The 12,577-nt window shown below is 46.3% G+C and overlaps 1 protein-coding gene across 1 annotated transcript in view; it reads left to right on the top strand.

The window, feature by feature from the left end:
- Positions 1–1,472: 1,472 nt before the first annotated feature.
- GXYLT2 (glucoside xylosyltransferase 2) overlaps positions 1,473–12,577 on the top strand; it is an 84,671-nt gene continuing 73,566 nt past the window's right edge. The window contains exon 1 of the mRNA XM_030867731.2: positions 1,473–1,747. Within this exon, the coding sequence (XP_030723591.2) occupies positions 1,473–1,747 (275 nt within the window). The remainder of the gene's footprint in view (positions 1,748–12,577) is intronic.

Raw genomic sequence — 12,577 nt, 5'->3', positions numbered from 1 at the left:
GGAAATCGATGGATTTTTTGGTGCTCATTCACCTGCAACATCTGCTGTGCACACCTTGAGCCTGCATCCTGCCATCTCTTAGGTGCCTACTTGGCCAGAGGTTCCAGGTGTTTAAATATTCTCATTCCTAGAACTTTAAATACAATGGGATCTCAAAGAATTAAAATGTAATGCTAATATGAGAACCATTCGGAATATAACTGAATTTTAGACGATTTATAAGGCAACATGGAATCTTGTAGAATCTCAGAGACGTTGTCATAACTGCTGTTCCTTGTCACGTGGCCAAGCAGAAAAGAGAGTTAATAGAACGCTGGCTGTCAGTTCATGGTGAATAATAAGAGGAGGTGTCCTCATGCTTCACATTGATGCTTGGGGATGCCCTGGAAGAAGAGCTGGGAAACTCTGGAAACTTCATCTGGTGATTGCGGCTGTTAAAGTCTCAGAAACATTCATTTCTACACTGGCTTGTGAATATTACTCTATATCAAATCTACGTCAGAAAGAAAAAAATGTGCATTTATGTATATATGATGAGCTCTGTTTTATTGTACTAATTATCACAGAGCTTTTATTGGGCACCAATTGTGAGCCAGGCACTGTGCGAGTTTCTTCGAATGCTTTGTTTAATGTAATGTCCACACAACGGCTCTGCGGAGAGCAGCAATACAATCCCAGTTTGCATGTAAGGAAATTAAGGCTCAAGAAAGTTGTGCCACTTGCTCATGATCACCTAGCCTAGATCACGAGCAGCAGAGTCAGATTTCAAACCCAGACTCTAGAATTCACTCTGTAACTTGTTTAGACAACGTGGATCTGGAGTGGTTATCTTACAGGTACCCACCAAGTGCCAGGCCCTGCATTGGGAAAACTGGACAGAGATGTCCCTGCCTGATTGGATGTATGGGTAGGTGCACGAGTGCGTGGATAGATGGGTAAAAATAAATGATGGGGCAAATGCATGGAATAAGAGAGAATCCGATGAAGAGAAGATGGAATGGGAGAGTAAGTGAATGAGTGACGGAATTGAGGAAGTAAACGAGGGAATGGAACAGAATGGAAGACAATGAATGAATGAACGAATGAATGAATGAGTGGATGAATGAGGAGGTGAGAGGTTTTTAGGCTGCCCTACCTGAAGACGGAGCGCCTGGCGGCTGGCGGGTGGGCGGACGAACGGGCGGCTACTCCACACAGTACGGTAAGCGCGGGCTGCCCCTCCTCGGGCCGGCTCACGCCTCCCCCTCCCTCCCCTTCTTCCTCCTGCGTCGCGCGCCCGCTCGCCCGTCGGCCGCCCGGACCCCAGTCCCCGGCTGGCGGGCTGAGGAGGCGGCCGTCGCGCGCCGCTGCCCTCGCCCCGCCGCCGCCGCCGCCGCCGCCGCCGCCGCCGCCCGGCGCGCCGCGATGCGCAGAGGGGCCGCGCCGCCCAGGGGCCGCCGCCGCCGCCGCCGCCGCCGCCGCCGCGCCGCACCATGAAGCTCCGCAACAAGGCGGCGGCGCTGCTCCTGCTCGCGCTGGCCGCGCTCCTGCTCGCGGGGCTGTCCCTGCGCGCCCGCCGCGCCGCGCCCCGCGCGCCGCTCGCTCGCCCCGCGTCCGCCCCGCCGCGCCGCCCAGCGCCGGCCCCCGCGCGCCTCCCGGGCCCGGGTGCCCTCCCGGGGGCGGTCCAGAGCGCTCGCCGGCGCCGGCCTCCGCGTCCGCGCCCCCGAGCCAGCCGTCGGGGCGCCGAGAGCCTGAAGAAGTTGGCGAGGTGAGTCGTGGCAGCCCCAGAATCCCATCCGCGGACCCGTGTCTCCCTCCTTCCACCCGTGTCCGGTCCATGGGAGGCTGTGGGCTGGAGGGACAAACTCCAAGTTCACCCACGGGCTGCCCACTTTTCTTTCTTTCCCCGCTAGAAATGAAAAACCGTCTTCATGGAGTCCTGTTAACAGCGCAGTGCTGGTCATCACGTACCTTTTGAAAAGAGAAGTGTCAGGGAAAGTGGTCTGCATGGTACATTTTTAACTGTCAGGGCAAAGGCTTTTTTTTTTTTTTTTTTTTGCGTTCTTGCAAACATGCGCCCTTTGTAGAATTTCTCAATAGCCATCACGATTTAAGAATGCTTTATCTAACTCTCATGTTTCACTGGAGAATATCTACCAAAAACTTAGATCTGACTGAGTTGGAAAAGTTAGATGTTTACTAAGTACTGGCTGCCTCTCATTGAACCGCGAATCTCCCCCTGTGCTTAGAACAGAAGAGGCTCTCGACCAGAGTGTACTAAGAAGTGTTCTCCTTGGAAGCGTGGGGCTTTCCCTGTTCCTCCTTCTTTTTCAGACTCATGTGTGGTCAGAGCCCTGCAAGGAAAACATGTTAGCCTTCGACATTCTGTTTGATATCCTCTTTATCTGCACAGAGCTTAACCCGCCACAGCTTTTCATCTTTGGCCTTAGGGTTGCTGGAACACCCGCAGGTTAGGGATTTGCGTTCATTTCCTTTGTTGTGGAGAGCTTTTAAAAAATCCCCTTGTCTTGTAGCCCTCTGTTTCCTCTACCATTTGGAGACTGTTGATGGTTATAACTGCCAGTTGCAACGTCCACATTTGCTGGGCTCCTTAATTACTTGAAACGAGTGGAAGACTTCTTTTTCACCGTAATGACTAAATTTGGTTTGGCGTTTTTACTGTAAGTGAGAGAAAAGTCAGGAAACCTAGTAAGTAGCTGTGTCAGCTTTTGTTTCTCTTCTGCCTGGTAAGAAATGTACAGATGGGTATGGACAAGTTTTAGGGGAAAAAACCCCAGTGATGTATAGAATTGCTTTTAAGTCTATTTAGAACCATTTACAATCTCTTATGAATGTATTCACTCTTTAAAATAAGGATATTTCTGTTAGGAAGTTAATAGGGTTTTCCCTCTTATGTACTGAGGTTTCTTGTAATGGATTCTATTACGGTTTAGCTACAAAGTTGCTATGATTTGTAAGTTGATAGGACAACTTGGAAGATAATTAGAATGGACACCATTTATCACAGCTAACTTTTTACAAGGCATAGTGTTAACCACAGTACATTAAAATAGTCATTATTAACACTTAGGTTACGTTCATTAACTACGCCATCAGCACCATAACCCTAGATAGTGGTTCTCTTGGAGTTCTCTTTGAACCAGCAGCACCAGAGTTACCTGGGGCTTTGTTGGAAATGCTGAGTCTCACCCCTTCCCTCCTCCACCCAGGCTCACAAAATCAAAAATCAAGAGGTTGAGTTCAGTAGTATGTGTTTTAACAAGCACTCCTCCTGTTTCTGATGCACACCAAACTTTGAGAGACAGCTCTGTGAAGTAAGCACTGATTAAGCACTAATATTATCTCCATTTTACAGACGAGGAAAATATTACACAAGGTTTAGCAATTTGTCCAAGGTTCCATGATGAGGATACTGATCCCAGCAGTCTTGGTACAGGTTGAGCCCTTTCGTACTAATGCAGGTGTCATACAGTAGGCTTGCCTGCATTCATAATTTTCCTGAAATTTTTCTGAAGAAACATCATAGATTTTTGGAACTGTCTTCATCCTTCAAGGTGTTGGGAACATTGGGGCAGCATTTTCTTGTCTCTGCCTGAAAAAATTGGCTCTGACTTGGAAGAGACCATGAACAGAATCCAAATGGTTGTTTTCGGGAAGGACTATTTCCATGAGCAACAGTGTCTCCTGAAGCCATTTTTCTTCTAAACGTATCTCTTAGATTATCATGGAAATCATGGGCAACACCATAAGAATAAAGAACAAAATTTTCAAACTCAGGAAAGGGGAAAAAACAAAAAAAAAAGCCACAGGAAGTCTCAGGCTCAAATGCATAAACATGAAAGTCTAGCGTCCTCTGGCGATGTTGACATTTTCAGGGACTTATTAACGTTTCTTTTGCTACCTGGGCAGAAACAGCGACAGAGCACTAAGGGAGCAGGAGGAAAGATCTCTGCATGGACGCCTTTGTTGCTTTCCTAATCCTGCCTGGGTTAAATTTTTGTGGTTTAGGAGGAATTTCATTTTAGGGAGGGAAAAGAAAGCCTCATGTTTTCAGAAAATGAGCGCTTTAATCTCTTTACATGGCTAGAATCCAGAAGAGAGGAAGGCTACGGTGATCTTGTATCTCGAGCCTGGGGAGTAGTCGGCAGCAAGCGTGGAGCTGGGTGGGACCCAGTCCACCACCTGCTGACCATCCTTAGGCCAGGCTGCACTGCTCCCCCCCAGGTCCTGGTGTAAGTGAAGTCCTGCCACGTCAGCACAGCAAGCATGGCACTTTCCTTCCACATCTTGTTTTCATTTCGGAGAAGTTTCCAGGGACTTGCCTAGTTAGCGGGCAGACCCTACAATTTTATAACTAGTCATTTGTATGCAGTCTGTCGTGTGGTGGGCTCTCCTTTCTATAAATATAAAGCCGGGAGGTAATGTCTGAGTTTTAGGTCAAGGGTGGGATCTGAAAACGTACACCACACTATAAGTAGCCGTTCCAGTGCACAAGAGAAATGAAATCTTCCTTCTATTTTGTTTTTTTTGGTGATTTAGACCTGGCTGACTTCCAAAACAAATTTGAGACGTCTAACAGTAACACAGACATATACAATAAGGCCATTGAAATACTTATGAAACATGAAAAGTCATCAAGAGGAGTAGGAAAGAAGTACTTTTTGACAAAAACTAAGGCCACTGTTTTTGTTTTTAATTACTAATTTTTCTAAATCTGAATTCTATTTATCTTTAATTTTTGCTGCGTTGGGTCTTCGTTGCTGCACGCGGGCTTTCTCTACTTGCGGTGAGCAGGGGCTGCTCTTTGTTGAAGTGTGCGGGCTTCTTATTGCGGTGGCTTCTCTAGTTGCGGAGCACGGGCTCTAGGCGCGCAGGCTTCAGTAGTTGTGGCTCGCGGGCTCTAGAGCGCAGGCTCAGTAGTTGTGGCGCACGGGCTTAGTTGCTCCGGGGCATGTGGGACCTTCCCGGCCCAGGGCTCGAACCCGTGTCCCCTGCATTGGCAGGCATATTCTTAACCACTGAGGCCACTGTTGTTATGAGGACTAAGTGTTCAATTTAGCTATAACGGGGCTTCCCTGGTGGCGCAGTTGTTAAGAATCTGCCTGCCAATGCAGGGGACACGGGTTCGAGCCCTGGCCCGGGAAGATCCCACATGCCGTGGAGCAACTAAGCCCGTCTGCCACAACTACTGAGCCTGCGCTCTAGAGCTCGCGAGCCACAACTACTGAAGCCCACGTGCCTAGAGCCTGTGCTCTGCAACAAGAGAAGCCACCGCAATGAGAAGCCTGCGCCCCGCAACAAAGAGTAGCCCCCGCTCACTGCAACTAGAGAGAGCCCACGTGCAGCAGCGAAGACCCAATGCAGCCAAAAATTAAATAAATAAATAAATTTATTAGAAAAAGAAAAATTTAGCTCTAACCTTCCTGGCAGCCGTGTCAAAAAGGGAACCATGATGGGCTGCCTTATTTTCTTTGAATGATAAGGGGAAAAGTTTATCAAGAGGGATCATTTATTCTTCATGGAACTGAATTCTAAAATGAGAATTTTATATTAGTATAGACTTCGGATTTCAGAAGACTATCTCTCCAGCTTGCTCTGAAAACTCCTCTTTGAGCCTACATACGGAAGAGGAAGTTCAATATAACTGCCCATCTGTGTGATAGGAAAAAGAATTTGGCATCTGGAGTCCAGAGGATTGGGTTCTAGTCCTGAGCCATTTCACCCTAATTTGCTTATCTGTAAACATGTGGGTCGATCTACAAGTTTTCTAAGATCTCTTCCAGCTCTGACATTTGATGGTCCTGTGACGAGATCAACAAGTTCAGCTGCAAAGTCCCATCAATGACTGTTGCTTAGCCCTTTGTGCCATCTCTTGCAAAATCACTGTTTCTCATTTACTGGCTGTAGCCTAGAGCTCCAACGGATTCGTCAGCCTCAACCCCCTCCTGAACTTTATTCTTTGTCTCTGGGTTAGCCTGGCTATTGCTGTTTTCTCTTAAAATATAACTTCTAAGGGAGACTTAGGCTACCTCTGTCATTTTATTCCACAGTCATTCAGCAAATGTTTATTGCACATGTATCCTGGGGCAGGTACTCAGTGTGCAATGGTGAATGGAGTTGCTTCCCTCCCAGAATTTGGGGGAGGGGGGAGGGGAGACAATACAGAAACACATTACACACTTGGCAGCCTCTGGAGCTGCCCCGAGAGGAAGCCTGCGTATTTGCTCATCAAGAGACAGCACTTCCTGCAGTTCTCTTTGGTCTCTAAGATAAGTCTTCTTAGAGGGTTCAAGCCTGAATAAATGTCTCACTAAAGAGGGATGATGTTATAGAGCAGAATGCCAAGTCTGTGGCCATCCTATAATTAGCTGGTCGCCCCAGAACACATTACAGATCTCTAGATCTTGGGAACCATCTGTGATATTTTGTCACTGTGAGTCCTGATTCTTGTCCAATTCATTTTTGTTGATTGGTCCGTGAGACCCCTCTTTCACCCTCTCTGTGTATTCAGTTAATAAGCCCTCTTGGTTTTATCCCCAAATATAACCCCAATCCCACTACATCTACCACTTCCCTGCTACCACTGAGCTAAACACCATAGTTTGACACATGGACTACAGTAGCTTCTCTCTGGCTTGGGGTTTCCACTCTAGCGCCCTCTACAGTCCATTTTCCATACAGCTGCTGGAATAATCTTAAATATGTAACTGGGTCACTTTGCTGGTTCCAGTGCCTAACTTCCCATCATACAGAGTAAAATTCAATTTCTTAGCGTGGCCTTTGAACCGTTGTTTGATTTCAGCCCATTTAGCTCTCTGATCTCATGTCCTGCCCTTCTCCACTTCACTCACTCTGCTTCAGCCACACTGGCCTTCAAATGCCCTCATTCCTACCCCAGCACTGTTTACTTTTTCCTGTGGTGGAATGTTCTTTGCTCACATCCTTGTGTGGCTAGCTCCCTCATTTCTTTCAGCTCTGCTTTCAGATTCTGTCCTCAGCGGGATCTTCCCAGCTGCCCTAGGAAAAAGGACCCTGCCCATCATCTTCGACCTCCTTACTCTTATTTCGTATTTTTTTTAAATAGCACTCATCATTGCATGAAAATCCTACTTTGTTTGCTCCTCCCCTCTTCATGCACACTTCATGTCTTATTAACCAATGTACCACTGGCACCTAGAACAGAGATGATTTCACAGTAGGTACTCAATAAATATTTGTCAAATGAACTAATGAATGAGTACATGAAGCAACCCCCCCTTGTGCCAGCACTATATTGATACTAAGACTTTACTTATATTATTAAGTTACATGTTACCTAATAATATTCAAAACAATCTTACACCCTTTAGGAAAATAGTAAGGATCTCTAATAGTAACATCCTTCCAAGAGAGGGAATGTTTTTCTTTTTAAGAGGTTTTATTTTTTAGAACAAATTTGTGGGAAAATTGGGGAGTATGTAGTACAGAGCGTTACCATATAGCCTGTATCCAATTTCCTCTCTGATTAAAATCTTACACTGGTACAATACATTTGTTATCATTTATCAAGTAATAGTGATACATTATTACTAATGTTTAATGTATTTAGATTTCTTTAGTTTTTACTTAGTGCTCTTTTTCTGTTCCAGGATTCTATCCATGACACCACAGTACATTTAGTTGTCATGTCTCTTTAAGCTCCCCTTGACTGTGACAGTTTCTCAGACTTCCCTTGTTTTTTGTTTTTTTTTTTGCGGTACGCGGGCCTCTCACTGTTGTGGCCTCTCCCGTTGCGGAGCACAGGCTCCGGACGTGCAGGCTCAGCGGCCATGGCTCACGGGCCCAGCCGCTCCGCGGCATGTGGGATCTTCCCGGACCGGGGCACGAACCCGCGTCCCCTGCATCGGCAGGCGGACTCTCAACCACTGCGCCACCAGGGAAGCCCTCCTTGTTTTTGATGACCTTGCGAGTTTTGGAGAGCACTGGTCAGATATTTTATAAGATACTCCGCTGTTGGAATGTGTCTGGTGTTTTACTCATGGTGATAACTGGGGTTATGGGTTATCTGGAGAAAGACCGTAGAGGTAAAGTGCCGTTTTCATCACGTCCTATCACGTGCGTATACTATCGACATGATTTAACGTTGACCTTGGCCACTGGCTGAGCTAGTGTTTGTCAGCTTTCTCCACTCTAGACTTACTCTTTCTCCCCTCACTATACTCTACTCTTTAGAAGGAAGTCACTGTGCACAACTCCCACCTAAGGAGTGCGGAGTTGTGTTCCCCCTCCTTGAGGGCGGAGTATCTCTATATAAATAATTTGAAATTCTTTTGTGCGAGAGATGGTGTGTTTGTTCTCCCCCCTGTATTATTCAGTCATAAATCAGGATGGACTGGTAGATACTGATTTTGTGCTTTGAGTTACAGTCCAGTATGACTTTATTTTGTTGCTGAAATTGTTTCCGTCTGGTGATTAGTAGCTCTTTCACTTGGCTGCTCTGCTCCTCTGGTAGACCCCCATCACTGTGTTTCGGCTTTCTGTTTTCAGTTTTGCCTTTCTGAGCACTTTCTTACTCTCGGGCGCTACAAGATGCTCCAGGCTCATCTTGCTTCTCTGGATGAGGGAGTGTTTTTATTTCCTAGAAGCACCAGTGAAAGTTTTCTCCCATCTCATTGGCTTTGGTTGGTTTAAATGCCTACAGTGTGGATGAGGAAATGGGAAGGAGTAGAGGGGTGGGATGGGATTAGCTAATTGAAGTAAACCAAGCAAGGGCCACCCGTAGAGTTAGGGATGAAGCCAAGACCACCTAAACCACTGGGGGGAGGGTGATGTAATAGACTTGTCTTTGGCTCCTGACCTCCATTCTCCCACCCCACCCCCAATTTGACAGTGAACTGTACCTCCAGGCAATGGTCTAAGCCTGCCATGACAGTCCCATCCCTGTCGTAGTGTAAACTTTATGTATCCGGGGCTAAGACATAATTTCATTTCTCTGGCAATAGTTACTGGTGTACAGGTGTTACATGACCCAAGCTGGCCCAATCAGCTCCTGCTTAAGAAGGGAACGGGGGCTTCCCTGGTGGCGCAGTGGTTGAGAGTCCGCCTGCCGATGCAGGGGATACAGGTTCGTGCCCCGGTCTGGGAAGATCCCACATGCCGCGGAGCGGCTGGGCCCGTGAGCCATGGCTGCTGAGCCTGTGCTCCGCAGCGGGAGAGGCCACAACAGTGAGAGGCCCGCGTACAGCAAAAAAGAAAAAAGAAAAAAAAAAAAAAAGGGAACAGAATAAGAAGAGAAGGACTTATTTTACATTATTGGACAAAAGACTTTATCTTCTAGATATGAACAAGGAAATAAATAGTCCCAGTTGTCACCACGATCCTTAGAAAACCAGCTTTGGCTGAAGTCATCACTCTGGGCAGTAGAGTAGAGAAAGAAGGAGACTGTGGGTCCCTGAGGACAGTACTGAGCCCTGGGATCCACAGATCCAGAGGCCTGCCCTATCTAGGGCCCTTCTCTTCCACGCTGGAGTTGAGGTTTCTGTTATTTGCATCCAGAATCCTCTTAACAGAACCAGATGGTTCTTTAAATCAAAACCTCAGTGCTGTTGATGGAGAGAGAGGGGAATGGCTCTAGGGGGCACACAGGACATGAAGGTCCGTCACACCCTGGAGTGGCCATTCTGTGCACCTGACCTTGTCCCAGGTGGCAGGTGATTCCGGGATAGGTTCCTAAGCCAAATTAGAGCCTTTTTTTTAGGGATTTAAAAAATTGGGGTCAGAGACAGCATAAGGGAGAACTGTTTCTGGTGGCTGCAGCTGTGTCCCTGCCACGTGGAGAAAGCTGGTCTGCATGGAGAGTTCGTGGACCCAAGGTGGCCTGGAGGGGTAAGAAGCAACATCCAGCAGCCGGGGTGGGGGCGGGTTCTGACGCTGTTCCCAAGGCCAGCTTCTGCCCTTTGCCACTGTCCCGTCCCCGTCCCAGCTTCCATGCATTGAGTTTCTGTCACTCACCACCATAACGTCCTGACGGACGTGGATGTGTAGCACCTGCTTTTAGCACCTTTAGAAAATTCCGTCAATAGTGGCCCTATTGACACATCTCCCTAGAAACTCCATAGGTGAGAGTTCTTGGAAGAAAATTTGAGAACAGATTTGTTTCCTTTGGAAATACTTCTCTTCATGTTATAATTTACTGTAAGAAAACAAGAGGTAAAGTTTTATGTTAGATCTATCTTGCCACCATTTAAAATATTAAAAAAAAAAAAAAGAAAAGAAGAGGCTTCAGTTGAAGACGGAATTCATTGTATGTTCCCCTCCAGATCTTCCCCAGCGCTTGATTTATCTCCTACGATGAAATTTCGAAAACTGCCCCCTGGTAAGAGGAGTTTCTTAACTTGATGCTTTTATTGGGAGTCCGTGATTTTTTTGGCAGCCAAGAGCGACTGTGGTGTATTTGAGGGTGATGTTTGGATGCCCCTCCCCCCGACCTCTTTTAGCAACACGGAAGACTGTCATCTTCTGGTAAAAATTCATCATGGTACAATTTAGAGTCCAAGCTTTCCATAAATAGGAGGCAATAGAGAACACATAATCTGAAGCGTGATTTCCTTTTATACAAGAGGAAACTGAGGTCCAAAGAGCTGAAATTGTAATAATGCACATAAAACACCAAGCACAGGGCCAGCTCATGGCGATCACTCAGCAAGTGACGTGCTGCTCTGAGTACCGTTAGTGTCCATGGTTGCTTTATTATTTAGAAACTGAATCCTAACTAGATCCAGCTGACTGGCTGTGTGGCTTTGAATGAGTCAGTGCTCCTCGGCCAATCTAGGCTTTCTTCTAAGTTCAACGAGGAAATGAAACGATGTGAGTCAAAGGCTGGCACGGTACCTGCAACACGAGAAGGTCTCAGCAAATGTTAGCCAGAGCTAAGGATTTAGGCAGGCTTTTCCCTGGGTTGTGTCTTGAGAAAATGAAGACAGCTTCCACATATAACGAATGCTACCCTAACCCCAGTGTCCCGGTCCTTAGTGAAAGCTCGGGGACTAGATGGGACAGAACCCTTTTCACTGCCTCTGGTTGGGTTGGGCGATTGTTCTGGAGACTTTGAGACCTGGAAGTCAGGCTGTCTGTAGCTTTGATTTCCACTCAAGGGCAGAGAACTATTGTTTCCGAGCTTAGAAAAGCAGAGGGTAAGTGAAGAGTTTTCAGGAATTAGGAGGTGTCCTCAGAAACCAAAACGCAGAATTTTGTTCACAGACAGTGCTCTGCGGGGGCCTGTGTCTCTGCTTGGGCTTGAACCCTTGCTCTGCTGTTTCCTCATCCCAGTTTTGTGGGAATTAAAAGGAGCCGGGTTGTCTGACCACTGGTTCCAAAGTAACAAGCCTTAGTGTTCAAGTATCAAATTTCATCCCTCAGGAGGAACGGGTTAATGGATGTCCGTGTTAATGTCTGAGAACTTTTAAAAATGTACAAACACTTCAAACCTCGTTTTGCAATAATTTAGGGTATTGACACTTAAAATAAATTTTTTGCTGCTCTGCCTCGCCCATTTTGGGCATGGACATAAAATATTTGGAGAAAAATGAAGGCTTCTGATGCATCTAAGTTAATATTTAATAATAATGATGATAACAAGTAATATTTAATGATGACTTAAAACATGTCAGGTACCGTATGAAGCACTTCACCACGTTATTTCATTTAATCTTCGTAACAACCTAAGGGGTGGGTACTATTACTGGATAGGTCAAATTCTTTTTCATTTGGAGTGATGGAATCCCAGCTCATCAGCTCGTATCACTTAATCATAAAAGGGGATTTACTAGCTCATAAAACTGTGATGTGCAAAGGAGATAAAGCTTCAGTCATGGGTGTGTCCAGGATGTGTGACCATCTTGCCTCCATCTTTTAACTCTGCTTCCTTCTGTGTGGGCCACACTCTCAGGCCAGATTTTTCCATGTGATAGTTCCAACGGGTCTGGCTTAAGTCCTCCTTCTTTAGTAACCTTGAAGGGAAAGACTTCATCCAGCAAGAGTCCCAGGGCTGCCTCTAACCGCCCTGGCTTGGATCACATGCACACCAGCCCCTGATGTCTGCATCTGGGGGAGGATGCTTCAGTGCGTCCAAACCTCATGAACTGAGAACAGTGGTTTCCCCCGAAGAAAACTGAGGTGCTCTTACCAGAAACACCTGGAAATGGACGCTAGTAAGAAACACCAAAACCAAAAGCAAAGAGCCACTAGAATCAACAAGCCCTTTTTACAGATGGGGAAACTGAGGGTGAGAAGTAGTTAAAGTGTGTGCCCAAGATGGGACAGCCAAGTGGCAAACCTAGAATTTGAAGCCAGCTCTGTGTGCATCTAGATCCATATTGCTTACAACTATACTGTACTTGGGAACAGATCTTGAAATGTGAAGTATTTGATGGCTTTCCAGAATCCCTTTGAAGAAGATCCCTTTGATAAAATCTCTTTTCTTTTTTTAAATTTGAAAATTGTTCGTATTTGTAAGGGAAAAGAACAGATTATAAAAATTATCCCATTCTTTAAAGGTTTTTACATATTTACATATTTATGTGCACACACCTACATATAG

This window comes from Globicephala melas, chromosome 11 (assembly GCF_963455315.2).
Source record: "Globicephala melas chromosome 11, mGloMel1.2, whole genome shotgun sequence".
NCBI lineage: Eukaryota > Metazoa > Chordata > Mammalia > Artiodactyla > Delphinidae > Globicephala > Globicephala melas.
Note: the sequence above shows the minus strand (reverse complement) of the source record. Positions and strands in the feature narration are given on the sequence as shown.